The sequence below is a fragment of the Scyliorhinus canicula genome, chromosome 5 (assembly GCF_902713615.1).
Source record: "Scyliorhinus canicula chromosome 5, sScyCan1.1, whole genome shotgun sequence".
Lineage (NCBI taxonomy): Eukaryota > Metazoa > Chordata > Chondrichthyes > Carcharhiniformes > Scyliorhinidae > Scyliorhinus > Scyliorhinus canicula.
The window spans coordinates 177,408,494-177,435,612 of NC_052150.1; the positions used below are offsets into that span (position 1 = coordinate 177,408,494).

The 27,119-nt window shown below is 49.3% G+C and overlaps 1 protein-coding gene across 1 annotated transcript in view; it reads left to right on the forward strand.

Annotated features, from left to right (window-relative positions):
* The first annotated feature begins 1,362 nt into the window (after positions 1–1,362).
* The window catches only part of gpr158a (G protein-coupled receptor 158a), an 827,720-nt gene continuing 801,963 nt past the window's right edge, over positions 1,363–27,119 (forward strand). Inside the window, exon 1 of the mRNA XM_038798141.1 lies at positions 1,363–2,903. Within this exon, the coding sequence (XP_038654069.1) occupies positions 2,005–2,903 (899 nt within the window). The 5' untranslated portion in view covers positions 1,363–2,004. The remainder of the gene's footprint in view (positions 2,904–27,119) is intronic.

Here is a 27,119-nt window from a genome sequence, read left to right on the forward strand (position 1 = left end):
GAACATCACATAACCTGCCACTTCGCAACGGATTTTAATGTTCTCCCCCATGAACCCTCGAATGATGATAACCCAATTCGTTTGCAATTTGGTGCCTTGAACTGTTTTCTTACTGGGTAAATTAATGCCACTTAAAAGTACCTTAGCTGCAGCGGGTGTAAATAAAAACTTTCATTGTCTGTCTGAATGTGCACATTGTAGAAAGCAAAGTTGTTTTGCAGCCTACAGGCATTGGCATCTTTGAGATCAGAAATACATAAGAGATGAATTCGCTACTCTTGAACTTACGTTTCTAGGCAGTGTTCACAAATAGCCATCCCTCCATATCATATTAAATAAATGGGTTCTCCTTTAAATCGACATGAACAAACTGTATTTTCTTTAATAGTCTCAAACTGGTCCGTTTTCGCAATGACCCTCGCATTTTCCCCCCAGAGACACAAATATGGTGATGGCAGCCAATTCATAAAACTGAAGTGTAACATTTCGCCGAAACAACCAAAAGAGACGTCATTACGGTTGATGCCCTGCCACTGAAGAAGAAAAGTTGTATTTCTGGGGCAACCTGATGAATTTGAATGACCTCTTTTTGGTCGATATTTTCCAACCTTTTCTGCAGATTTGCTCCTTGATCAGGCAAGAAATGAGCAGCGCCGGGTCGATCATCACTTTCGCTCGGAATGTTTGCATTGGGAAGACCTGCTGCAAGGAGCCTCGCCCTCCCTCCCGGGGTCACGATTGAATGCTCCGGATCGCGCGCTCGCTCGCAGCGCTGTTCTTTCAGCACCAAAATCCAACATCGCCAAGTTGCCTCCCGTCAGCACTTTGCACAAGACAGTGGTACATTTGTTTGTCCGGGTGGAAAACGGGCATAACATCATTGTCAAATTATTCAGGGCAGGGATATGCGCACGTATGTATGAAGGAAGAGAAAAGACACTGCGGGGTCTGGAATTTGATGAAGAGTTGGATCAAAATTGCTGGGGTGTGAGAGAATAACATGAGGCCGGATCACAGCCTGCGGGTGTGTGCAAAGCCTAACCCTGCAACCCACGCCCGCACGGCCGCGCACACCGTGGCTGCTCCGCTTGGCCGCTCAGCTCCCTCCAGCCCGGGCAGCCGAGGGGGACAGGCCGCTCATATTGTTGTGTTGGTGAAGCCAGACTGGCAGCAGCTCCCCTCCCCCCCCGCCCACCCACAGCCTGACCAACCTGCCGGTCCGGTCATTGATTGACAGGAGCCGGGGCCAACCCGAGGCGGGAGAGCTGCGGTGACGCGGCTGCCGGCGCCAGCGGCGGCCAGTGGGAGGGCCGGGGGAGGGCGGGCTGTTTGAGCAGAGAGCCAGCCAGCCGGGGCTGTGCTTGGAGCCGGGGCGCCCGGCGGACACTCACTTCACTTCACCTCACTTCACTCTGACAGGCTGGGTGGAGCTGTCGAGCGATTTTTTTTTTTGGAAAGCGGGGGAAGGAGGGAGGGAGAGGAAATATAAGAGGAAAAGTGTGGAATGAAAAGCTCGCGCGTGCCAGTGTTCATAACCCCAGCTGCCTTCGCCGGGGCTGCCTTCCCCGGCTCCACTGCTGGAAAGTGTCTCCAAGAGATCCTGCGGGTGGCGATGGGGGCTGGAGAAAGTCACCGGGACGCGTGAGCACTGCCCTTCTTCTGGCCGCGGAGATCTTGAGAAGCCGCTGAAGAACCTTTGCAAAGGCAGCAATGCAATCGGTGGGGATGGAGACGTAAGCGACTAACTATAGCATCAGTGAGAGAAGCCGGGGTGACCTGCTCTGCTCCGTCCGTCAGTCCGTGTGTGTGTGTGTGTGCTGTGTATTTATAGAGCTGAGGCTGTGTTGACATCTCAGCCCTTGGACGTTGCGTTGCTGTGAGACTCCTTCAGGCAATGTCTCCATTCTATTCTCTCAGCTTCCACGCTCTTTTTGCCGCCATAAACTGACTCGAAAAGGTGGCGGGGAGGGGTAGGGTGGGGGGAAACCGACTTTGGCAGACGAGATGGCTGGCTTCCTGTTGCTGCCTTTGGTCCTCTACGTCCAGTTGGGATTCATCCTGGGATCCAGCCCCGGCTCGGGCGGACGGTCCGCGCGAGAGAGGGAGCAAGTGGACACTTACGAGAGGCAACCTATTTACAACAGACACCAGTCCCCCAACCCATCACATGCGATCAGATCCACCGGGAGCGGCAGAGGCGGCAGCTCATATCAACAACACGACAGCCTTCCCACTCCTGTCTGGGCTTTCCTTCATAGTGGAGATCCCTCCAAGCTTGGCTATGCTAACTGTACCAAGAGGTACCAATTGCCAAATTTAAAAGAGGCCTCGCATTCAATGAACATCCATCCGTCACTCCACAGTGCCATGGATACCGTGGTCCACGCCACCAATTTCTTAAACATGATCTTACAAACGAATGGGGTTCGGGAACTGACTGTTAAGGAGGATGTGGAGTGGTATCATGCTCTGGTCAGGAGTATTCTGGAGGGTGATCCCAAGGTCCACCGAGCGGTGGTGACTTTTGATGTCCAGCCGTTCACCTCCCCTCCCCAGCTCTTTCTCCAGGCCACCAGGATAGACGACCAGATCTTCCTCCAGGATCTGTCAGCCAGCGCTCGCCACTTGGGCAACAACCACAGCATCGAGACAGAGTGGTTTGACCGCCTCAAGCAGCAGCGTGCTCCTGAGTCCTACCTCCACAGGAAGCTCCTGAGGGACGAGTTCAGGTCGCTCAATCATCCGATGCGGAAGAGGGGCATGAGGTATCTGGTGGATAAAACTCACATCAAGTGGTCGGCGCCCTACCTGGAATGTGAACACGGGCAGTACAAGCCTCTGTGGCTGCTGACTCTCTCCACCTCCTTTTATGGCTTGAGGCCGGACCTCAAGCCCGAGTTCAGGTGAGCAACTCTAGAGAAGTCTGAAATAGTGGTGTCTTAGTTCTGTACAAATCCCCCAAACCCTCCAACTCATGTAACAAGTCAGGAAGTATAAACTTCGCCATCTCTAATACACTACTTGTTCGTGTTGCCAAAGCTATTGTATTGTCCTTTCATTGTATTTAACCAGACGTGTGATCTGGGCGGGTCTTTTAACTCGGCGGCGGGGCAAATAACGTTCTTGTTGTCAAGAGATACTTTTTTGCTTGGAAACATGTAAAGAAAAAGTTTGGAAAGTGTTCTCGGTGAACTTTCATCTTCCAGACATAATGTTAAGAGGACAATGTGAAAGAGACGCTTCGATAGCAGGACAGCTAACATAGTCCTATCCTTAGGAGAAACTGGGATGTTTACTGAACAAAAATGTGCCCATCGGGGGAGTCCGCAGGAGAAAGGTCTGGGAGGTTGTTTTTTTGGATGGGGGGGGGGGGGGGGGGGTCGTGACTGTCTTTCCTCTAAATATTTCAACTAAAATCTCTTCAAATGTATCTCCTGGAAAGGGAGGAATGGCTAATTCGAGACATGTCGGTGTTTGTGGAGTTTATAATAGAAAAATGGCTCGGTTTATCCCCCCTGAATCACATGCCAGGCATTGAACTTGCAATGCCCTGGTACATTGTTTACTATTGCTGCATTTTATAGATATGAATGGGCTTCATGAGATGACGTAAACACGGCTGAAACCATTAGCAGCCGATTTCCATTCTAAAGATGATTTGTATCAATGGGGGTCAATGTCGAGTCGTTAGGTATAGCCCGGGAGCAAAAGGCGTGCGTGCGAAACGACCAGTATCTTAGTCAATATGTGCCTCTTTGGTCAATATGTGCCTCTTCGGTTTATTTCCAGGATGCCGGTTGGTTATTTTCGTTCCAAACTTTACGTGTCCTCCCCACACTGTCGTCTGTACGTCAGTGTGATTGAGTTGAGTTCTCCCTGTAATGTGTCCTGATCCAGCAGTCACAACACAAATCATTATCTTCACGTTGACGTGTTAACCAGATTGCAAAGCGCCCAGTAGTCAGCTTCGGCGTCTCAAAATACAACAGTTGCTTATTCGAAATGTTATTTTTTTTTCTCTGTCTCGTTAAAATAATTGTTTTTTGGGCCCTTCTAGTTTGGAATCTACACTGGATGCGACTCCTCCACATTTCAGTTGAAATCTTTAAACGCATGGTAACAGTCTCGCTCGGTAAAGTGGAACGAGAGGCTTAACCCGAAAGTCAATGAAAAATCCCCAAATTGTATTCTTGGATAAAACGTGCTGCGGGTCAATGTCAAATGGAACCATTTGTCAATGTCATTCTCGTGTCGCCTGTCTGATCCACAGATCGAGAGCATTTTTGTTTTGCTAATTTTCTTCTGCATTTTTACATTTTTTTTTTTGCATTTTAAGACTATTTTCAAGTCTTCTGTGCCACCATAAAGCAATAAGCGTTTAGTTAATTTTCCCAGTAGAACATCCGCCCCACAATCTAATTTGAATATCTGGCCAGCGGTTTGAGTTACTGGCAATGAGTTCTCAGTGAAAGGTTACTGATACCAAATTATGGTATTTAGGGACCCAATGTGTGTAATTGTATCTGACACCCTGTCTGCAAGGTACCTGTAAATTAGATTGTATGTATTTCGCTTTGCCAATTGTTGATAGTGCGTGGAATAGGGGCGGAACAAATGGCGTTTAAATTAATTGGGAAATCATATTTGAATTTTTAAGCCCTCCAGTATTGTATTGCGACTGCGTTTAACAAAAACTTAACAAAACCTTTAGTTTTTATCATCCGCGGCTCCCACCCCCCACTCAAACAGAATCACATACCCCACAGATTAAAGCTGAAGTCTGTCTGGGTTTTGAATAGTGTAGCGACTCTGTATAATCAAACTAACTTTGAAGTTAAATTCGCCAAGACAGTGGGTGATTCGTAGAAGGATAGTAGCAAGGAGTCCTTGACTAAAAGAAATCGAAAAAATATATTGTATAAATACGACATTTTCAATCATGAAACTCAGTGAGAACATTAAGATTTTCCTCGTGTGCTGTTTGTGTCTCTTGCAGACTGATTGATAGAGATTCGTTGCTATGATTAGCCAACCACTCCATTATAATTATGTCATGCAACTGGTTGAAGGTGAATGAGGTGGACATTTAAAAAAATAAATTTAGAGTATCCAATTAATTTTTTCCAATTAAGGGGCAATTTAGCGTGGCCAGTCCACCTATCCTGCACAGCTTCGGGTTGTGGGGGCGAAACCCACACAGACACGGGGAGAATGTGCAAACTCCACACGGACAGTGGCCCAGAGCCGGGATCGAACCTGGGACCTCGGCACCGTGAGGAAGCAGTACTAACCACTGCACCGCCGTGCTGCCCACAGGTGAACTTTTTTAACCAGCAATTCAGCAACAACGACTTCCATTTCTATAGGACCTGGAACATAGAAAAACCTTTGGAACATTTCTATAGGACCTGGAACATAGAAAAACTATTGAAACATTTCTATAGGACCTGGAACATAGAAAAACCTTTGAAACATTTCTATAGGCCTGGAACATAGTAACACCATTTGAAATATTTCCATAGGACCAGAACAGAGTAAAACCATTGAAACATTTCTATAGGCCTGGAACATAAAAAAAAACATTGAAACATTTCTATAGAACCTGGAACATAGTAAAACATTTCTATAGAATCGGGAACATGTAAAACCATTGAAAAATTTCTATAGGATTTGGAACATAGTAAAACCATTGAAAGATAGTTTTAACCAATGAAATTTGACGCAAAGAAACATAAGGACATTTCAGAGCAGGTGACTAAATGCTTGCCCTTAGTGGAGTGTATTAATGAGCAGATTTTAATTTATTAACAGTTCCTTTGTATACAAAGACAAAGTACAAAACAACAAGATGAAACAGGAAACATGCAAAATACAGTGAAATCTCCAGCATTTCATCTTGACAAAGAGACAGATCAAACCTGGTCCATGAATCATCCTCATTTCACAAGGACCATGAATCCGTGCACCGATACAGTACAAAACACCTGTATGAACCGAAAACACAACATTGTAGTTACACAAGGAAAACAAATATCTGGCTGCATCACAGCCTGGTATGGCAACTGCTCGGCCCAGGACCGCAAGAAACTTCAGAGAGTCGTGAAACACCCGCCCAGTCCATCACATGAACCTGCCTCCCATCCATTGAGTCCATCTACATCTCCCGCTGCCTAGGGAAAGTGGGCAGCATAATCAAAGACTCCTCCCACCCGGCTTACTCACTCTTCCAACTTCTTCAATCGGGCAGGAGATATAAAAGTCTGAGAACATGCACAAACAGACTCAAAAACAGCTTCTTCCCGCTGTTACCAGACTCCTAAATTACCCTCTTATGGACTGACCTCATTAACACTACACCCTGTATACTTCATCCGATGCCAGTGCTTATGTAGTTACATTGTATACCTTGTGTTGCCCTATTATGTATTTTGTTTTATTCCCTTTTCTTCCCATGTACTTAATGATCTGTTGAGCTACTCGCAGAAAAATATATTTCACTGTACCTCGGTACAAGTGACAATAAACAAACCCAATCCAATCCAAATACATTGTAAACAGGGCCCTCACACTTCATTTCACTCGGTATGCCCTCGCACTCAGTAAGATGTTTTCCTCGCACTCGGTATGCCCTCGCACTCGGCAGTATTACTGAGCATCTCAAGGAAAGAGGGAGGTGAAGTGATTTAGGGAGTGGGTGGCGGGATTCCAGACCTTGATAATATGAAAGCATGGCCACTAATGGGCCAGGGATTAAAATTGGGATGCGCATCTCCCATGTTCCTGAAAGGTTTGAACTGAGGATCCTACAATAGAGTTGGGTGGGGGCGAGGGTAGCTATTAATAAGGAGTATACAGACAGGTGAAAGCAAATCCCTGCAAACGCTGGAATCTGAAATAAAAACAGAAATGCTGGAAAATCTCAGCATGTCTGACAGCATCTGTGGAGCGAGAACAGAGCTATTGTTTCGAGTCTGGATGACTCTTTGTCAAACAGGTCTCAACTTTTTAAAAAATATAAATTTAGAGTACCCAATTATTTTTTTCCAATTAAAATGTTTCCAATTAGCAAGGCCAATCTACCTAACCTGCACATCTTTGGGTTGTGGGGGTGAGACTCACGTAGACACGGGAGAATGTGCAAACTCCACACTGACAGTGACCTGGAGCCGGGATCGAACCTGGGTCATCAGCGCTGTGAGGCAGCAGTGCTAAAAGCAAGTCTCAACTATGTCATGATTTTCAGTAACAGAGCTGTGTGTTTTTTAGCAGGCTGATGCAAAGCATGATTTTCTGGGTATAATTAGCTGCTTGAATAAATTAACACTAGAGGGATCTTTCATTGTGTCATACAATTTCAGCTGTGAGATGTAGTGCCTAACTTGGTCTGTTCCGTTGAGGTCAGTAGTCTAAAAGCACATATCCTGCTATTGTCGTTACTTATAAACCCCTGAAGTTGGTCAGAGAGTTGCTGCAACTGGTTTTAGATTTTTTTCAAGAAGAGTGTTTTTGCATCTGGTACATAATACATGTGCATTAGATGAATGGTATGCATTTATGATCGATTGAACCCTTCACATAGGTTGTATGTTCCAATAAAACTTGGATGTAAACCAGTGCTTAATGAAATTTCAGTATCAAAGCACCAGCATGTTTTTACAATTACATATGACCCTCATGTGTAGCACAGTGATGGGATTACTAGTGTCTTATAAAACTGATTTTTATGTAACATCCATTTGTTTGGGGGCGTTCGCCTACCTTCACTTTCATAAATCGTCCAAAATGCTTCTGAGTGAAATCATTCCCCATATTCTTTGTTAGTAATTGAAGTTTATATTGTACAAAATGATGGTGTAATCAAATTTTCTAAGTAAATATATATATTTCATAAAGGCATCATTACATTTGTCAACTGAATCACTATTCATACATTTTGATGCCTTTACCAACTTTGGGAGAATGGGTGAAACCTTCAAATTCAAAAGTCTGGTTTTATTTTTATGCATAATTGTGGAGTGGAAGCATTTGCATTGGCCTTTTATCCAAAGGTGCTGAAATACCATTCAGTCAATTGTATTGATGGAATAACTTCCTTCATATTCTTGCAATATGTTGCACAGGTGATGTTTTAAATAATTGCAAAAAAAGGGACAAAAACCAATCTCGAAAACTTTGTTCAAGTGAATTGCTTATATATTTTAAACAAAGTCTGGACTGGATATCGTCAACATCATTGGTATCCTGGTGGTGGGACCATCCCCAGGTCCTGACTCCGGCAAAGGTCAGAGTGTGATTCATGCCAGCACTTTTCTGGAAGCACCCAATTAGTGGGATGCTCCAGGAATAATGATGGACAGCAGGCACAATCAAGAGTTAGGAGATATAAGTGGCAGACCCCACATAAAGAGCATCAGTGAGGCCTTCAAAATGGATCCAACCAGAGGGTATAAACCCTGAGTAAACATATCATTGGGTCATTAACGCGGCAGTGTATCAGGATAGGGTGGTCGCACAGATAGTGACACCTCTGTAAAGATTGTGCTATAGTTGGTGAGAATGAGGAGGAACGTTTTGTTTCCAGAGACTGGCAGGAGGGGGGAAAACTAAGGTGGCATGGTTGGTGGTTGCCAAAGAGGTCATCAGCTGTAGGGGTGTGAGCAGGACATGGGTCCAGTGCAGAAGATGTTTTCACACCGTCTCCTGAGGTTTGGTAAATTGAGTCACATGTAAAGCCAAGCTGGCTGTCATGAGAGTCTTAAAGGGGCTGTATCTGAGCAATAGGGCATCAAGACAGATAGCATGTTCAGTGCCCACCCTCACTAGAGGAAAGGGATCAAAGCTGTGTATGTTTGAGAGGATGGTCATGGAAGCCCAGAGTCAGAGCAATGTCAGAATCATCATTTCTGATTGTCATGATGGCCAAATGGGAAAGTTAACTGTAGCTGAAATCTTCATCCTCACATCACATGAAAAAATATCATACAATATCGATAAGAGGAGTCTTTCCAGGGGTGGAGTGTTCAAACTGGCAATATTGATGCCCAGATGGTGAGATTGGTGAACGACAGAGACAGTGATAGTTGATTGAATGCTCCATGAATGAGACTTGGAGCAGCATTGTACTTTGTGAAGTTGTAGGCAGTAGATGCCACTGGATGTGCTGCTGGACATCTGATGAAGCAGCTGCTGAGATGAAGGAGGGGGAGTAACTGATGTTTTCTCTCTTACGCAGGGCCAATGCCAGAGGGTCAGCACCAGCTGCTGCGTGTAGACGGCACGGATACCCCACATGATGACTTCACTCTGAGGAATCACCATCATAGGAGTCAGGCAACATCTCTCCACTAATGCAGATACATACATCTTAGTGTGGGGCTACTGGTGGCATTTAATTGGATGGCACAAGGTGCAGCATCACAGCACCCATGAGCAGGAATAGGCGATGAGGCAGAAGGCAGCTTTGAACAGCTCGAGCCCTGCTTACACAGCAGTGATGCTGAGCCTTGGGGCCATTTACAAAGCGGAGGAGGACATTTGACAGAGTTTCCAGAGATCTTTGTGCGGAAAATGGAGGTGTCCATTCCTGATATGAGCACTGCAATGTCTCAGGCATATCAGCTTTCTCCATTGAAAAAAAATGTATCCCCTCTGGAGCGTCATTTTCAGCAACCCTCTGGATGCAGGAGCAGCAAGCTGGCATGAACAGATTGTAGGATGCATTTTATATCATTGACCAGTATGTTGCAGAGATGTCCCCTGAATGCATGCACACGCAATCAGGTACTCTCCAGCACCTGGTAAATGCAGACATGCAGGTGGGCCACGAAAGGGCTGAGGATGATGTAGATGGTGCCACTGCTCAAGGGACCCCATCTTCTCATGTCGACCCCATAGCCCCCCACAAGACAAGCAATAAATCCCACATCCCCATGACTGAAGGTGCTCCTCCACAAATGTAGCTGGAGCAGCCAGTTATGGTGCTATCATACATACTACTCCATGAAATCATGCCACAGGAAACCTAGGACAGCCTCCATATCATCTCCAGCTACAAGGAGAGCACCATGTAGGAACTCACACAAGAGGACAGAGAAAGAGTAGTAGCATCACACTGGAATTCAGTTGGGCATAGATTCTAAACCTTTTGTCCAGTATGGACACCTTAATGTGATTTAAATGACTAAGGATGAAAAGAAACTGGACTCATGTGTTTTGTTCTGGAAAATCATGACCTCACTATTTATTTCTGTCCGTGTGTGTAGTATGAGGATGTCATGTGGCAATGTGTGCTTGCAGGAGACTTGCTGCATTTTGCTTGTTCATCTCCAATGGGTGTGGACCTGACGACTTTCGAATCTGGATAAGGGATTGCTGTATATAAACTTGATGTCCGGATTCGATGCTTCCATTGAAGGATCTTCCAGGCACAGGAAAGGTGTTTCATGGAATAAAAGGGAGGGAACAAGGATACAACATTGAGTGACAGGAAACAGAGAGTAGTGGTTAATGGATGCTTTTTGGACTGGAGGAAGGTTTGTAGTGGAGTTCCCTAGAAGCCCCTTTTGGGACCTTTGCTTTCGCTAACATGACCAAGATATTGGTGTGCATCGGGCATAATTTCTAAATCTGCAGATGATATGAAGTTTGTGAGTGTTATGCTGAGAAGGACTGAAAGAAAAATTATTTTCATAATCTCTTGTTTGAATCATGTTTTTAAAAATAGACAAATGCTAAGTCATCAACTCCTGGAATGTGACTTGTATGAACATTCCAGCCAAACCAACATAAAAGGTGTAGTGGACAAAATGTCTGTACCAATCAGCTCTGAACAAAGGCAGAGCTATTGTGACTCCGCATCTCCAACAATGGTTCCATAATTACTGGCTCACAGTTCAATAAGTTTTAAAGAGGGTCCTTAAAGTACAACATCAGCAGAATAACCCAACCCAAAACTACCTTGTCACATGACTGGACCTAGATCTGTTCGAATTACTTTGATTATACAATTTTGAAATTGTATACTGTTACTGTTCAACTTCAAGAGAAAAAAACTTCAGGCTAGCAGCCTCCCTCTGACGTCCATCACTCTTGACGTCCGATCTCCAGAAAGACTCCTGTATTCTTCCCACAAAGTGAGCTAATTCCCAGAATAACAAGGATACTTCGCTGCACCTTTAACCACCTCATCTGCAAATGAGTTCCTAAGGCCAAAACGAAGACTTCAGCCAGACGAAGTCACCTGAAAGAACTGTCATTTGACATTGACATACTGGATGCTATTCATGTGAATTAATATCAATACGTTTTTGATTTTTTTTAAGTAACTCACAATTTGCAACTTATCTGCCTTTCTACCTTGTATGCTCATGAGTGTGGATGTGTGTTTCGATTCATGCCTTGGGTTTTGACTGTGTTAATAAATCCTGGTTTTGTTACACCTTTGTTGACGGAGACCCTGCTTGATTGCTGTTGCAGACACAATATAGACACCTGGATTTTGGACTTTTCTATTCAGAATAGCTATCTTAATCACAATTTCTGAGAATATAATACAAAGGTGTCTCAGACTCACCACTGAGATCTCAGTATTAGCCACAATAGTGAAGGGAGCTGGCTAGGCTGCAATCACTCGGTGTGGATATCTTCTCTGAGCTCCAAGCTCAGGGTTCCTCTTCTGTGATGGTTACTCCTGGGGGTTACTGGGTTGTCACTGACTGTGTTCTGATGTCCCTTCGTTATTCAAGTTCTGGTAGTGCTGAAACATGACACACCACACACACACACACATTTGGCCTGAGTTCTGTATTCTCAAGACTTAAACTCATTTATAGAAATAAACAGGATACTTCTGTTTAACAAGGGTGATTTAATCAGATCCATTGTCCTCTGAAACACTCATGTCTGACCAGCTATTAGCCAATTGTGAAGTCTGATGACCTCTTTGTCGTTCTTCCTGTTGCAAAATTGCTCCTATGCTGTCTTGAAGTTGGTTACATGTTCAGAGCGTGGTCTTTTCTCTCTTTTGTGTTAAAGGGTGAACATAAAGTTCAGTTTAATGATGATGAGTTTTTGTACTAACTTGAGTGGTCTGGCAGACAGCCAATATTGATTCCGATCAGGGCCTTTATTTGGTACTTTGTTTTCATCCATTATGTCTTTTTCCCTCTTGCCAGCCTGTCCCCAGGACTACACCGTAAAGAACTTGCTGTGGGATTATTATTACAATTTTACCTCCTAAACCGGGGCTGAAAACACACCACAGCCTATTTCAACAAGAGAAAGGATACTAAGGAAAATAAATTAAACTATCGCTGTCACGCGCTGAAGAGGGGAGCAGTAATAACAATTCAATTCACCTTGCCCTCATGTCCAGAACACTAATATGACCAAGACCTTGGTGTACAGGGTAAAATTTCCAAACTTACAGATGACATGAAACTTGCAAGCATTGTGGGGAGGATATTGGAGAACTTCAAAGGGACATGGACAAGTTGGTGGAATGGAAGAACAAGTGACAGATGAAGTTCAATGCAGAGAAGTAAGAAGTATTATATTTTGGTAGAAGGACCATGAAGGGATGATATAAAATAAAGGACACAGTCCTACAAGGGGTGCAAAAACAGAGGGACATGGGTGTATATGTACATAAGTCATTAAAGGTGGCAGGTTGAGAGAGAACAGTTAATAAATTGTACAATATCCTAAGCTTTATTAATGGGGCATTGCCTATAAGAGTGAACTATAAGGCTAAACTTGTATGTAAAATTGGTTTGCCCTCAACTGTCGTGTTGCGTCCAGTTCTGGGTGCCACATTGTAGGAAAGAGGTAATGGCATTAGAGGGAGCACAAAAATGTTTTCAGTGATGAGGAATTTCAGGATAGATTAGAGAAGTTGGGACTGTTTTCCTGGCGAAGTGAAGGTTGAGAGGAGATTTGACAAGTTATTCAAAAATATCAGGGGCCTGGATGGAGTAAATGTGGAGAAATTGTTCTCACTGGTGAGTATTGAGAACCAGGTTCACAAATTTAAGGTAATTGGCAAAAGCGGCAATGGAGATATAAGGAGAAACATTTTGATGCACTGAGTGGTTAGGACCTGGAATGCACTGCCTGAGAGGCTGGTGGAGGCAGGTTCAGTCGAGGAATTCAAAAAGGGAATTGGATTATTGTCTGAAAAGAAAAGCTGCACGATTTTGGGGACAGGGTGTTGGAATGGCACTAGGTGCATTACTCATTTGGAGAGCTGGTGCAGACATGATGGGCTGAATGGCCACTTTCTGTGCTGTAACAAATATGTGATTCCGCGTTCCAGGATCAGGGCATCCTGGAATTCCCTGCTATCCTGGCATGTGTGTCACCACATCAGTCAGATGTAAGTAGTCCTGACCTCGCCTCATCAGAATCCTTATTCTCTGGCAGGGTGGGGGACACCCTCCACCATGGACCTCCTCCAGCTACACTGCCCTCTGAATGGTCATGTTATACAGATGACAATGAAGCTGGGAATTCTTGCAGGGCCATGTTAGATTCATAAAATCTAACTTATAGAATCCCTACAGTGCAGAAGGTGGCCATTCGGCCCATCACGTCTGCACCGACCCTCAGAAAGAGCACCCTACCTGGGCCCAATCCCCCGCCCTACCCTTGCTAATGCCCCAATCTTGCATCACTCCTGTACATCCGCTGTGGGATCAGAAGCCAGTAGGAATCCAGTGTCTGCCAGGAACCATTCACAGAGGTTGAGTGATGGAATGACCAGCTGCAGCTACAGCACCGGTGACTGCCTCAGGAAGAATTAATTATGACAGTTGAAAGGGAACCTAGCGCGCACCTTCAGGAACTGCTTACGATGGACACACACCAACTGCATATCTAATGAATGTAAGCCCTTCTGATTGATGAATGCTCGTGCCTGAGATAACTAGACTTTTGTGAATAAACTTGTGCAATTATACTACCCTGTACCCCAGGGAATCCTGCCATTGAGGTAAATCCCTCTGTGTCTGACTGGCTGCATCTGTACTGAAGGCGATGATGTCAGCTGCTCTCAGAAAATCAGGTATGCAGCTGTGGGTGGCCAATTATGAGATGCCACAAAGTTCAGCTGCTGACCCCCGAAACAGGACCAGGTTCTGGAAAGTTCAAGGTTGTTATCAGCTCGACAGCTACAGCTCAGGGTGTCTCCCTGTGTCTTGAAGGATAAGGTTGTTCTTCAGGATTGAGCGCAATTCAGCCACCACCTTCTTCGATAAACACAGGCATCATTGCTGTTTGAGCACTCTCGGAAGCTGAATCAGACACTACACTCACTTCTGTGGGTTTTGCCTCTGTCAGCATTCATAATCTAGAGTTTTGCTTGCACCATGGCAAGCCAATGGTTGTGCCTGAGCTCATGTGTGCTATTCCCCTTTTTATACAGAGGCTTTAATGTCTGCCACTTTATTCAGAGATTCCTATTGTGCAGCAGCCTCATCTGCTTCGAAGAGATGCTGACGCAACAGTACCTTGAGAAAGTTGAAATAGTGGGCGCGATCCAAGGCTATGCTGCGCCAGAAAAGCAGCTCGTCTTGGTGCAGCATGGCCAATCAACGTTGGGAGACCCAGCTCCTGGGATCCACCCGGCTTGCAATACCTTGTGAGATGCAACGCGATCTCGTGAGACCCACAATGGGTGGGATCACTTTTTGGCAAATCTATATATTAGAGCGAGACAGCTAGAGTCACTCTAATGTGCAGATTTCCGAGGTACCTGAGGTTTCAGGATTCATCTCCTTCACCTGGGAGACCTCAGCTGAGCACCATTCAGCACTGGTCCCCACAAATGGGGATTGGAGGCCCCAGCTATGTGCCCTTTTGGCAGGGTGGTGCCCAGACACTGCAGGTACCACCTGTGCATCCAGGCAGTACCAGCCTGACACTGCCCAGGTGGCAGTGCAAGCTGCATTGGCACTGCCAGGCTGGCATTGCCAAGGTGCCAAGCTGGCATTTTTGCATGCACATGATTGGGCTGGAGGTGCCTTGTGTGGAGAGGAATGCGGGAGGGAGGACCCTTCCCATTGTGTGTTCAGGCTGGGGGCAAGGTCAGGGATTGCTTTGGGGGCCTTGGAGATTGGGATCTGTCGCTACTCTGGGGAGTTCTGTCGAACGGAGCTCCTCATGTACAAAACGGGGCTATGTGCGGCCTCGGCTGCATGTTCCCCATTGAGGTCCCTTATACAATGCGAGTCGCATTGAAGAGCCATGTGTTTTTTGGCACTGCGAGCGCTGGGAAACGCGCGGCTAAACACGCTCACTATGGGACTTTATTCCCATTTGGTTAAATCGAGCCCACTGATTTGATTCTCTGTCCCTGCACGCTGGCAGGATTCTCCAGTCCCAGTGTAGTGAATGGAGGTTTCTCGGAACGCCAAATTCCCTGTCCTCGCTGGCTGTGCTAACGAGCTGGACTCACAACAGAAAATCCTGCCCACTGTCTCAAGCCAAATCTCAAATGCCTGTTTAATCTCATTAATTGCCTGCCTGCTGCTAACGGGTGGGTGGCCATTCTCAACGAGAAGCTGTCTGAAAAAAAATCACATGGAGGCGGCAACACATCATGCAATCATCATACTGCTCTGCTGCCTGAATTTGCAGTTGACCCACCATCTAAACTCCAATCCCCTCCCTACCAAAATCCAGCCTTCGTTTATGTAATTATTGATTGCACACCTGTGCTACCTTTTTGTGCTATATTCATCGCAAAAAACATATTAAGCTGAGACAAAGGGGCTCTTTGCATGTTCATGTTAGCATAATGTAAAATTTTAAAATGCCTGTTAAATTCTGAAGGCACTCTTTATCACGTTTTTTGACAAAAACTTTACGGGCGAAATTCTCCGCACCCGCGGAAAGACGTAAAACCGTCGTAAAAATCGGGAGCGTTTTACGACGGTCGCGAAGGCTTCATTTCCCGACGGATTCACTTCCTCGAAATGGGCTAGTAGCGCGGCCGCGTCAATTACGTGCGTGATGACGATGGAACGCGGCGACGACACGATCACGCCCACGTGACGCCGCCCGACGCCGTAAAAAGGCGCTGCTCAATGCCGTGGAGCAGAGGAGGGGCATCATCCGCCCGCGGAGAGGGCATCGCCAACCTGCCAGCGCGGTACGCCAGGCCTGGCGTGACGTGGCTGCTGCCGTCAGTGCTGTGGGGCAGACCCCTCGCTCAGCTGAGCAATGTAGGAAGAAGCTACACGACCTCACCAGGTCTGCCAGGGTAGTGCCATGATGGTGCCCCCTAGTCACAACCATCCCTCCCCCTTAACTTAAGCACCCCCCCCCCCCCCCCCCCCCCCCCCCCGGCACGGGAGGGGGGGGAGAGGGATTGGGGCAGAGTTATTTGAGGATGGTTCACAAAGTTGTCGCAGACCCAGCGCTCTGGCCCCGAGGAGAGATGCAATCGTCTTATGACAACCTGCCCCCCCCCCCCCCCCCCAAACTGTGCCAGTATCTGAACGGACTGCTGATACCTACCGTTTTGTAATGATCTACCTATGTTCCCTCCCCCAACAGGCCAAGGCCGCTCACAACCACCGTGAGCGGCACAAGACTGGAGGGGGTTCGCCCAACCTGCACCCCCTCAGCACCTTTGAACAGAGGGCCCTGGACCTTGTTGGGGGGTCCTGCCAGCCGCGATATCGCGCTATGCGAGGTTGGCGGAACTGCAGCAAGTGAGACAACCCTCCCTGACAAACACTCACCCCTCCCCCATCCTCTGTCCCTTCACAAACCCTGCCCACTGGGACACCTCCCCCATCCTCTGTCCCTTCACACACCCTGCCCACTGGGACACCTCCCCATCCTCTGTCCCTTCACACACCCTGCCCACTGGGACACCTCCCCCATCCTCTGTCCCTTCACACACCCTGCCCACTGGGACACCTCCCCCATCCTCTGTCCCTTCACACACCCTGCCCACTGGGACCGTCCAGAGCCTGCCGAGCAAATCGAAATAACCCGTCTCATTCTCTTCCCTAGGACGTGATGCCGAACGACCAGGGCCGTCTGCCTCCAGACGGACACAGGAATCTGCCGCCACCTCACCCGGGGCCTCACAACAGAGGGTGCCCGATCAGCGGGCAGCCCCATCCGCCCCAACCCAATCTTCGGACCAGGACGCACAGAGGGTTCGAAGTCCACTACCACCAGAAATGGCCAGGGACAACCCTCCTGTCGCTGAGCAGCCCCACACCCTGGAGGTGGCCCTAAACATTGAGAGCGTCGGGCTTGCGGCACTGCTTTCTCCCACCACATCCATCATCCCAGAGACACACACCCCGGCGGGCCTATTTAGTGATGAGTCTCCTGGGGCACAGTCTGGTTGGCACATCACAGCTGAGCAGGTACAGCAGGTGGAGGTCGGAGCAACAGAGGGCCCGGACTCGCGGAGGCCAGACCAGGCCCAGGATGCAGCTGGCTCCCAGACGTTTTCTGAGTTCCTGGAGTTTATCAACCCACCCGCACAGCCGATGCCTCAGGAAACCCAGGGAAACAATGGCGGGAGGAGGGCTGCCTTCCTGGCTCTGCAGACGCTGTTAGAGGAGTCGAACCGCGTCCAAGAGCAGGGAGTGGTGCCGCTCATGGCAGAGACCCAGTCCGACACCGCACGGGTGGCATCCGCGGTGGAGGCAATGGGTGAAACGGTTTCGGCCATGGGTCAGGTTATGCAAGGCGTTGGGGTTAGTGTGCACGCGTCATCCTCGGCCCTGGACAGGGTGGCCCTCTCACAGGCAGCAATGTGCCAGAGCCAAAACGACATTGCCGGCGCCATGCGGGCCATGGCCGAGTCTCAGCACGCCATGGCACAGTCCCAGCAGTCGATAGCACAGTCCCAGCAGTCGATAGCACAGTCCCAGCAGTCGGTCGCGGAGACCATCAACCGCCTGACACATGTGCTGGATGGCGTCGTGCACACACAGGTTGAGGTCGCACAGTCCCTGGTGGGAATGTCTAACTCCCTGGACTCCATCTCTGCAAACCTTCGGATCCTGGTGGATACCGTTGCAGGCCTCCAGGACTGGCAGCGCCAGGTGTCGGTGGTGCGACGGGGCACCTCCCCGCTCGCACCTCTGTCCCAAAGTGAGGCCCGGGGGCCACCGGGCTCCCCGAGGGAGGAGGAGGTTTCGGGGCCCGTCCCATTAACTCCATCACGGGACGTCCCGGAATTCTCGGCCTCCCCCCGTCCCATCCCTGGTGCATCGGGTGGGCAGCAGGCAGAGCAGGGTGGCACAATGTCACCCGAGACGCCCGCAGAGCAGCCTGGCCCATCAAGGCCGGGTCGCCCCAGGAAACGCTTAGCCAAGGAGAAACGAGTCGAGGGGGGCGATTCGCAGCAATCCTCCTCCACTCCTGCTGTATCATCTGGGGAGTCACTTAGACGTAGTGGTAGGGCCCGTAAGGCAACTAAGATAGACACTGAGTAAGTTGGCACGGGTGAAGGGCACAGTTTAGTTGTAGGGGCTAGGGCACCTGTAAATAATTGTTAATATTAAACGCACTGTTCCACCTTACTTGTAATACCGTGTGATTGTTCCACAGCCACAGGAATCGTGATGGTGACCGAGTGTCGCTGGGGGTGACGGGTGGTGAAACCTCGGTGCCGGGTGTGCAGTCCCTGCCCCTACCCCCTCCCACAGCTAGCCCACGCGGGCACGTGATGGAGTGTCAGTGACGAACTCAGCGGCCACCAAGGTGGATGGTTCAGCTATTGCCATGGGTCAGACTCTCTCTAACGATTCTGAGCTCACAGCTCTTCGCAGAGCGGGCTGTCATCATTCCACATGGCACTGATCACACCCGCTGACACAGCCATCAATGTTGTGCCATTCCGTCTGTACCCAGTGATAAGCGTCATGTCGAAGTGGAGCAGTGTACACTGAGGGGGGGGGGGGTTGTGGTGGTGGCAGTTGTGTGGTGACCCTCTGCATGACTAGTGATGCAGGTGGTGGTTTGGTTTTCATCGGGGACGTCACATGCGATGCGTGAACCGTGCTGCCACCAGGGTGTCGCGTGCCCGCCGTCCTTGCCGGGTCCGTCGTGCCGCCTCCTGGACATCACCAGCACCTGGGTCGTGTCTGCGTTCTGCGCCCACCACTCCGCCAGCCTCCTCCTCCTCCTCCTCCCTCGCCTCCTACTCCTCCTCCTCCTCCTCCTCCTCCTCTGTGCTGGCACCACTGCCACTAGCTTCTCCCTCCGCCTCCTGCAGCAGGTCATCTCCCCTCTGCATCGCGATGTTGTGCAGCGCACAGCAGACCACTACAATGCGAGCGACCCTGTCGGCCTGGTACTGCAGGGCCCCTCCGGAGCGGTCCAGGCACCTGAATCTCATCTTCAGGAGGCCAAGGCAGCGCTCCACCACACCCCTGGTTGCTGCATGGGCCTCGTTGTATCGTGTTTCCGCATTGGTCTGAGGCCTCCGTATAGGCGTCATCAGCCAGGACCTCAGCGGATAACCCCTGTCGCCTAGCAACTAGCCCCTCAGCCGGGGGGGAAGTCCCTCAAACATCGCAGGGATGAACGACTGCGCCAGTATGTAGGAGTCATGCACACTCCCTGGGAACCTTGCACAGACGTTCATGAACCTCATGTGGGGGTCGCATACCACCTGGACATTAATGGAGTATGTCCCCCTTCTGTTTGTGAACACTTCCTTGTCCACAGCAGGCGGGCGCATGGGGACGTGAACACAGTCGATTGACCCCTGAACCCTCGGTATCCCGGCCACGCTGGCAAATCCACGGGCTCGTGAGTCTTGACTTGCTTGGTCCTCGGGAAAGGTGATGTAGCGGTCCGCGATGGCATAGAGGGCGTCGGTCACATCCCGGATGCACCTGTGCACCGATGACTGGGAGATCCCGGAGACGTCCCCGCTCGGAGACTGGAAGGAGCCGGTAGCATAGAAGTTCAGAGCGACCGTCACCTTGATGGCAACCGGGATCGCGTGTCCTCCCCCCGTTCCACGTGGGGCGAGGTGCGACAGGAGTTCGCAGATATGTATCACGGTCCGCCTACTCAGCCAGAGTCTTCTCCTGCAGGTGATGTCCGGCATTGTTAGGAAAGAGACCCGGACACGGTACACCCTCGGCTTTGGTCGTCGCCTCTGGCGCCGTGGCTGCACCCTCACTCTCTCCTCTTCCTCTTCCTCCTCCTCCTCCCCCCCATGCTGCTCGACGACTGGCGACTCCTCGGCCCTTCCCTCTGCTGCTGCAGCTGGCCCTGCAGCCACTGCGGGTTGTGGGTGTGGATGCTGCTGCATCTCCAAATCCAGTAGAGCTGCCCCAACCACTGCGCAGAACATAGCCGTTCTGTTCACAGACATTGTGCTAACCTACAGAAGGGTGGTAGGAGGCAGGGAAACGGGACATGTTAGACGGAGGTTAGTCGACACCTCGGCAGCCGCCAGCCATGGGATACCAGTGTGTCCCGGTGGCCTGGTCGCGCTGCTGACACGCGGTCAGCCTAACCCCTGGTCACTTTCTGCATCCAACGGCCAGTAAACTATGGCCTCCTCACGGGTGCGTCAGTGGCCTGTGTCCGGAAGCCACAGGGGAACCAGCGGCCGTGTCCTCGTGACCGGCACACCATGGCACGCTGGCAGACATTTTGTTACGGGGTTGGACGGCTCACTCTCTACCTAACCCCCCCCCCCTCCGTCGCCCCCAACTGTCTCCCCGTTGCCCCCCACTGCCTCCCCCGTCTCCCCCACTGCCTCCCCCGTCGCCCCCCACTGCCTCCCCCGTCGCCCCCACTGCCTCCCCCGTCGCCCCCCACTGCCTCCCCGTCGCCCCCCACTGCCTCCCCCGTCTCCCCCACTGCCTCCCCCATCTCCCCCACTGCCTCCCCCGTTGCCCCCCACTGCCTCCCCCGTCTCCCCCACTGCCTCCCCCGTCTCCCCCACTGCCTCCCCCGTCGCCCCCCACTGCCTCCCCCGTCTCCCCCACTGCCTCCCCCGTCGCCCCCCACTACCTCCCCCGTCGCCCCCCACTGCCTCCCCCGTCACCCCCCACTGCTTCCCCCGTCGCCCCCCACTGCCTCCCCCGTCGCCCCCACTCCCCCCGCTCTGGACCCCCTCCCGTTCTCAGGGATGCCTTCCCCGTTGTGGCCAGACTCGAGCGGTGCGCTGAGCGGTGCGCTGAGCGGTGCGCAGAGTGGTGTCCTGACCTCCTCCAAGCTGTCGTCAGCCAGGCCGACTGGTTGACGAATTTAAAAAGCAGGTGTGTTTCACGACGTGCAAACAGGGCGCCATGACGTCGGGACTTCGGCCCATCCGGGCCGGTGAATAGCGGGGGGGCTATCAGTGGCGATTCTGGTCGTGTCAGGGGCGGGAAGGAGGCGTTTGTCGGGAATGGCGACTCCGACATTTTGCGGGGTTCGGAGAATAGCGGGAGGGCGTCGGAACAGCGTCGCTGTAAAAATTTCCGACGCCCGCTATTCTCCGACCCGTCGTGAGTCCGGAGAATCGCGCCCTACATGCTTATTGTTTACAACTGAGAAGGAGAAATTCTAATAGTTAATGTATACTGAGGGAAATGAGTATGGGCAGGGTGGCAGATCAACAAGAGTGTCTTCCCTCATTTTAATATGATTTACTTATTAAGAAAATTTGTACCAATGCTCTTTTTCACCTGTGTCAGTCAGTATGCTGAGCAGTTGCTACCAGCTCTTAATATGCTGCATGTACAGCTATGCATTGATGAAACCTGAATGTACATGTAATGACTATTTACAACATCTAGCAACCAATAAGACTCTGACTGTGATCTCACCAACATTTCTTGACCACATGCATATCAAACAAGATGGCAGTTTTTGGATTAGAAATCAACGTACTTACCAAATCTGGGTCTCGGCTGTCTTGAACTGGTTTGCTCCGCAACAGAAAAGGCATGGAAGGATATGAGGAAGACATAACCGTGACTTGAGAATGACCACAAAGTAACATGGATACTTTACAATACACTGTACTCAGTTTCCAATCATCATAAACTGTGCACATCTCTGTATTGCCACATCTATAATTGTGTAAAGATGCTTCAATGAAGGTGGCTTTAAATTACAGGGGTGGGGCAAGGGACGTCATAACTACTATGCCAGGGAGCTAATGCACCATTCCATGCATGTTGCTAACTGAACCCTACCAATAAAACCTAAGGGTGGCAACTAACAACTGAATGTGAAGTGTTACCAATGCGCACAATTAAGCACAAGAAAACATTTGAACAAAGGATCTCTGAAGATCGGGGAAATCACCCTTGTTGAATTAGGAAAGAGTTGGCATGTTTGAAATTTGTGCAGGTTGAAAATCCCTTATCCGAAATGCTTGGGGCCGAATGTGTATCGGATTTCGGAATATACTCCACATGTGCGGCACATTTTGGGAATTGCGCATGTGTGGTGCGCATTGGCAGCTGCGCATGTGCGAAACGCTGTCAGACATAGATAGGTTGGAGACTTGGGTAGAGAAATGACAAATGGAGTTTAATCCAGACAAATGTGAGGTAATACATTTTGGTAGGTCGAACATAGAGGGTAAATACACCGTAAATGGCAACACTCTTAGGAATATAGAAAGTCAGAGAGACCTTGCCGTGCAGGTTCACAGATCTTTGAAACTTGGAACACAAGTGGCCAACGTAGTCAAGAAAGCATATGGAATGCTTGCCTTCATTGAATGGGGCATTGAGTATAAAAACTGGCAAGTCATTCTATAGTTGTATAGAATCTTGGTAAGGCCACATCTGGTCACCACACTACCAGAAGGATGTGGAGGCTTTAGAGAGGGTGCAGAGGAGGTTTACCAGGTTGTTGCCTTGTCTGGAGGATGTTAGCTATGTGGAGAGGTGGAAGAGACTCGGACTGTTTTCACTAGAACGAAGTAGGATGAGGGATGACCTGATAGAGGTCTACAAGATCATGAGGGGCATGGATAGAGTGGATGGACAGGCAAACTTTCCCAGGGTGGAGGGGTCAGTCATTAGGGTGCATAGGTTTAAGGTCCATGGGGCAAAGTTGAGAGGATATGTGCGAGGCAGGTTTTTTACACAGAGGGTGGTGAGTGCCTGGAACGCATTGCCAGGGGAGGTTGTGGAAGCAAATACATTCACGACATTCAAAAGAGATCTTGACAAATACATGGATATGGTGGGTACAGAGGGATACGGCACTAGGAAATGCTGAAGGTTTTGTCCAAGGGTGGTATCATGACCGGTGCAGGCTTGGAGGGCTCAAGGGCTGTTCCTGTGCTGTATTGTTCTTTGTTGGGAACTATGTATGGGCAGCATGATTTGGGAATTGCGCATGTGTGGCGTGCGTTGAAAACTGCGCATCGTCCGGGAACCTTGTGGAATTTCCCACTTGTGACGTCACGCCGGTGCTCAATAGAAGTGCGGATTATAGAATTTATTGTTTTTGGAATTTCAAAAAAGGGATACTCAACCTGAACTACCTTTTCCTGAACAGTGTAATAGTTAATATCGAAGGCCTCAACATTGTCACACTGAGATCAGTTTTCAGCATTCTTATTTTCAGAAGATCCAAGAATGTAGGATCACTGGACCAGTGAAGCAAAGAACACTATTGCCACCGATTGCACTTGCACTGAACATTAGCCTATGCAGCAAATTGTTGGGTTTCAACAGACCTAGAGGAGTTGGACATGGCAACCCGAGAAAAAGTGTGTGCTTGAAAATAATGCAGATCATAGTTAGCATCACAGCACCATGAGGAGGCTGTGGTGTAGTGGTATTGACACTGGACTCGTAAATCAGAGACCCAGAGTAATGTTCTGGGCCTCCAAGGTTCAAACCTCACCACTGCAGATGGTGAAATTTGAATTTAATGAAAATCTGGAATTAAAACCTTTAGGGAAGGAAATCTGCCGTCGTTCCCTGGTCTGACCTACATGTGACTCCACAGAAATATGGTTGACTCTTAACTGCACCTCAAGTGCAATTATGGATGGGCAATAAATGCTGGCACACCCTGTGATGCCCAAGTCCCATGAATGGATAAAAAAAAACCATGACAGTGATTTTCTCTCGCTGCCCTCCATTTCAGAGATACTCGAGATGAGAGGGTAGTCAGTAGCACAAATCCCTCTATGGTTTGAGCGACATGGGTTCATTTCACCCCTGACAACAACCATGAGCTGAGGGATATGAATCACCCATACAAACTAAGTAGGCACAATCATACTCTTGTCTGAATTGAATTAGCAAGGGAAATTGAAAACCAATGGAGGAGATAGAAACTGAGACCGACCCACATTAGCTGCTCTCTGAAAACTGTCCCTTGTGAATTGGCGACAGTGGTGTGATTATGTTCTAGACACAAAGGAATGCGATAAAACCCTGAGACATATTCAGGAAAATTCCTCATACCACTTGGAGGGATAACTGCCTCAACACAATACACAAGGTACTTGTATTTAGGTGGTTAAATTTTAGGTGGTGTCCCTTTTGAAAAGAAAAAATTGACATGAATCTTGGTTCTCGTGTATTTCTTGCAATTTTGTCCTGAGCACTTATATTTTTCTTGTACTTGTCACTATCTTGCTTTATGACTGGGACAGGTGGGTATGCTTGAGTTGATGCCTGCACCATGAGTTGAGGGCTGCTGCTTGAAATGTTAAATGGACTTGTTTTCTTTATTTTAACACACCGCTTTCTCTCAAGTTTAGATCAGTAATTCTATCTCTAACTGTTGTTTGCATATATGATATTTCTTTGATTATGCTATCATTACAAATTGTCGTATGTGTTTCATTGAACTTCATTACATTTTATTTGAAATGAATGCTTCTGCACATCGAACGCAACTATAGTTAACCAAATGTTTGGTTTTACAAACAGTTCAAATTTTTCTAGAGGAATAGTTTGAAAACTAAACAATCCTTATGTCTGATAATTTTGACATACAATTCAAGGCAATGAGATAGTGGCAAGTATTTGATTTGAGGGGATGCCAGATTCACTTCTGTATTCTGTTTCCGACAAGTCAGAACTGATCTGGTCATTGTTTGGTTTCCAAGTTCAGTTGCTTGCTTAATGAGCTAGGGCCTGGCCCCAAATAATTGTGGTATATTCTTCTGCAACACAAACACCAGGTCCATAACTCAAATCTATCATGTGCCTCAGGAGACATTTATTTGCAGGTCACTTGTATGGATGTCCGAGCTTGCAACGTTTATACCGGTACTTCCTTTTAAACAGAATGAGTCCAAACTGATTTCTACTTTTCTCATAATTTACTAGTTCTCAGCAGCTATCTCTATATTTTGGTTCACTCCAGAAAGCTGTTTGTCTACTTTTCCAGCAGTGTTTACATATTTGTTCCTTCTTGATGTATCCCTTGGGAATGTTACCTTTTTGGAACTTGTAATTATAAAAAGATAAATTATGTTGAAGCCTGAACCGCTGGGCACCTGATCTGTACACTGATAGGATGTATATCTTCTGTACATGTGATCATTCCCAACACTCAAATGCAATGAGTCATAGAGTCCTACATGTCTACAACACAGTAAAGGCCTTGTGTGGCTGCGCTGGTCAAAAAAACTGCCTAACTATTCTAATCACATTTTCCAGCACTTGGCCTTGTACACCAACCCTTCCATGCCACGGGATCGCAAGTGCACAACTAAATACTTCTTAAATGTTGTGAGGGTCTCTACCTCCATCACCCTTTCTGGCAGTGAGCTCCAGACTCACACCAGCATCAGGGTGAAAATATTTTTCCTCACATCCCTCTAAACCTCCTGCCCCTTACCTTAAATCTATGCCCCCTGGCCATTGATCCCTCCATCAAATGGAAATGTTTCTTCCTGTGTACTTTATCTATGCCCCTCATAATTTCATACATCTCAATCATGTCCTCTCTGTCTCCTCTGCTCCAAGGACAACAACCCCAATCTACAATCTATCCAATCTCTCCATAACTAAAACTTTCCAGCCTAGACAACATCCTGGTAAACCTCCTCTGCACCCTTTCCAGTGCTATCACATCCCTCCTAAAATATGGGGCGGGATTCTCCGACCCCACGCAGGGTCGGAGAATTGGCGGGAAGCGGCGTTATTTCCGCTCCCGCAGGTTTTCGAATTCTCCCGCCGGTAAAAAACCGGCGTTGTGCAAATCCCGCCGGCAGCCTGTGAAAACAGCTGGCGCCGGCGGGATTTCATTTTATTTGCACTGACCTTAAATCTCCGGCCCGGATGGGCCGAAGTCCCGCCGACGTGGCCACGGGTCACGTCGGCGAAAATCACAGTTGATTTAAAACGGCGTCAACCATTGATGATGGTTGACGCCGTTCAGTGTCGGGGGTGGGTTGCGGCATGGGGGGGGGGGGGTTGCGGCCATCGGGGGGGGTGGGTTGCGGCCATCGGGGGGGGTTGCGGCCATCGGGGGGGTTGCGGCCATCGGGGGGGTTGCGGCCATCGGGGGGTTCCGGCCATCGGGGGGTTTGCGGCCATCGGGGGAGTGGGTTGCGGCCATCGGGGGGTTGCGGCCATCGGGGGGGTTGCGGCCATCGGGGGGTTGCGGCCATCGGGGGGGTTGCGGCCATCGGGGGAGTGGGTTGCGGCCATCGGGGGGTTGCGGCCATCGGGGGGGTGGGTTGCGGCCATCGGGGGGTTGCGGCCATCGGGGGGGTTTGGGGGCAGCGGCGGGCAGAGAGGGGGGGGGCGACGGATGCCCGGGGCCAACGCACCGTCGCCCCCTCTCTGCCCGCCGCTGCCCCCAAACCCCCCCCCCCCAAATGCCGGAACACACCACCCCCCCCCCCAAATGCCGGAACACACCCCCCCCCAAATGCCGGAACACACCACCCCCCCCAAATGCCGGAACACCCCCCCCCCCAAATGCCGGAACACACCCCCCCCCCCAAATGCCGGAACACCCCCCCCCCAAATGCCGGAACACACCCCCCCCCCCAAACGCCGGAACACCCCCCCCCCCCAAATGCCGGAACACACACACACACACACACCCCCCCCCCCCCCAAATGCCGGAACACACACACACCCCCCCAAATGCCGGAACACACACACACCCCCCCCCCAAATGCCGGAACACACACACACCCC